At 62.8% G+C, this 470-nt stretch overlaps 1 protein-coding gene across 1 annotated transcript in view; it reads left to right on the top strand.

Annotated features, from left to right (window-relative positions):
• Nucleotides 1-470, top strand: part of SLC46A1 (solute carrier family 46 (folate transporter), member 1) — a 4,440-nt gene that overhangs the window by 1,135 nt on the left and 2,835 nt on the right. The window contains exon 2 of the mRNA XM_009885234.1: nt 188-460. Within this exon, the coding sequence (XP_009883536.1) occupies nt 188-460 (273 nt within the window). The remainder of the gene's footprint in view (nt 1-187; nt 461-470) is intronic.

The following is a 470-nucleotide window of genomic DNA, read 5'->3' as shown; positions in this document are numbered from 1 at the left end:
GGGCAGTGGAGCACTGGCACAGGCTGCCCAGAGAGGTGGGGGAGTCTCCCACTCTGGAGCCATCCCAAACCCGCCTGGACGCTGTCCTGTGCCACTGCTCTGGGTGCCCCTGCTCTGGCAGGGCGCTTGGACTAGATGGTCTCCAGAGGTCCCTTCCAACCCCCACCATTCTGTGATTCTCTTGCAGGAGGTGGAAGCGCTGGTCGCCCGCTGGAACCTCTGCATCAACCTGGGTGGCTTCTTTGTTGGGCTCTTCTCCGTCACGCTCTTCGGGCCATGGAGCGACAGTGTGGGCCGCCGACCGACACTCGTCCTGCCGGCGGTGGGTATGGCCCTGCAAGCGGCCGTCTATCTTCTCGTCATGTACCTGCAGCTGCATGTTGCCTACTTTCTCCTCGGACGCCTTTTGAGTGGCCTCCTGGGAGACTACAACCTGATCCTGGCCAGCTGCTTCGCCTACGTGGCCCACA

This window comes from Charadrius vociferus, unplaced genomic scaffold (assembly GCF_000708025.1).
Source record: "Charadrius vociferus isolate BGI_N301 unplaced genomic scaffold, ASM70802v2 scaffold54, whole genome shotgun sequence".
Lineage (NCBI taxonomy): Eukaryota > Metazoa > Chordata > Aves > Charadriiformes > Charadriidae > Charadrius > Charadrius vociferus.
The sequence above is the reverse complement of the archived record's forward strand: the minus strand, read 5'-3'. Positions and strand labels throughout refer to the sequence as shown.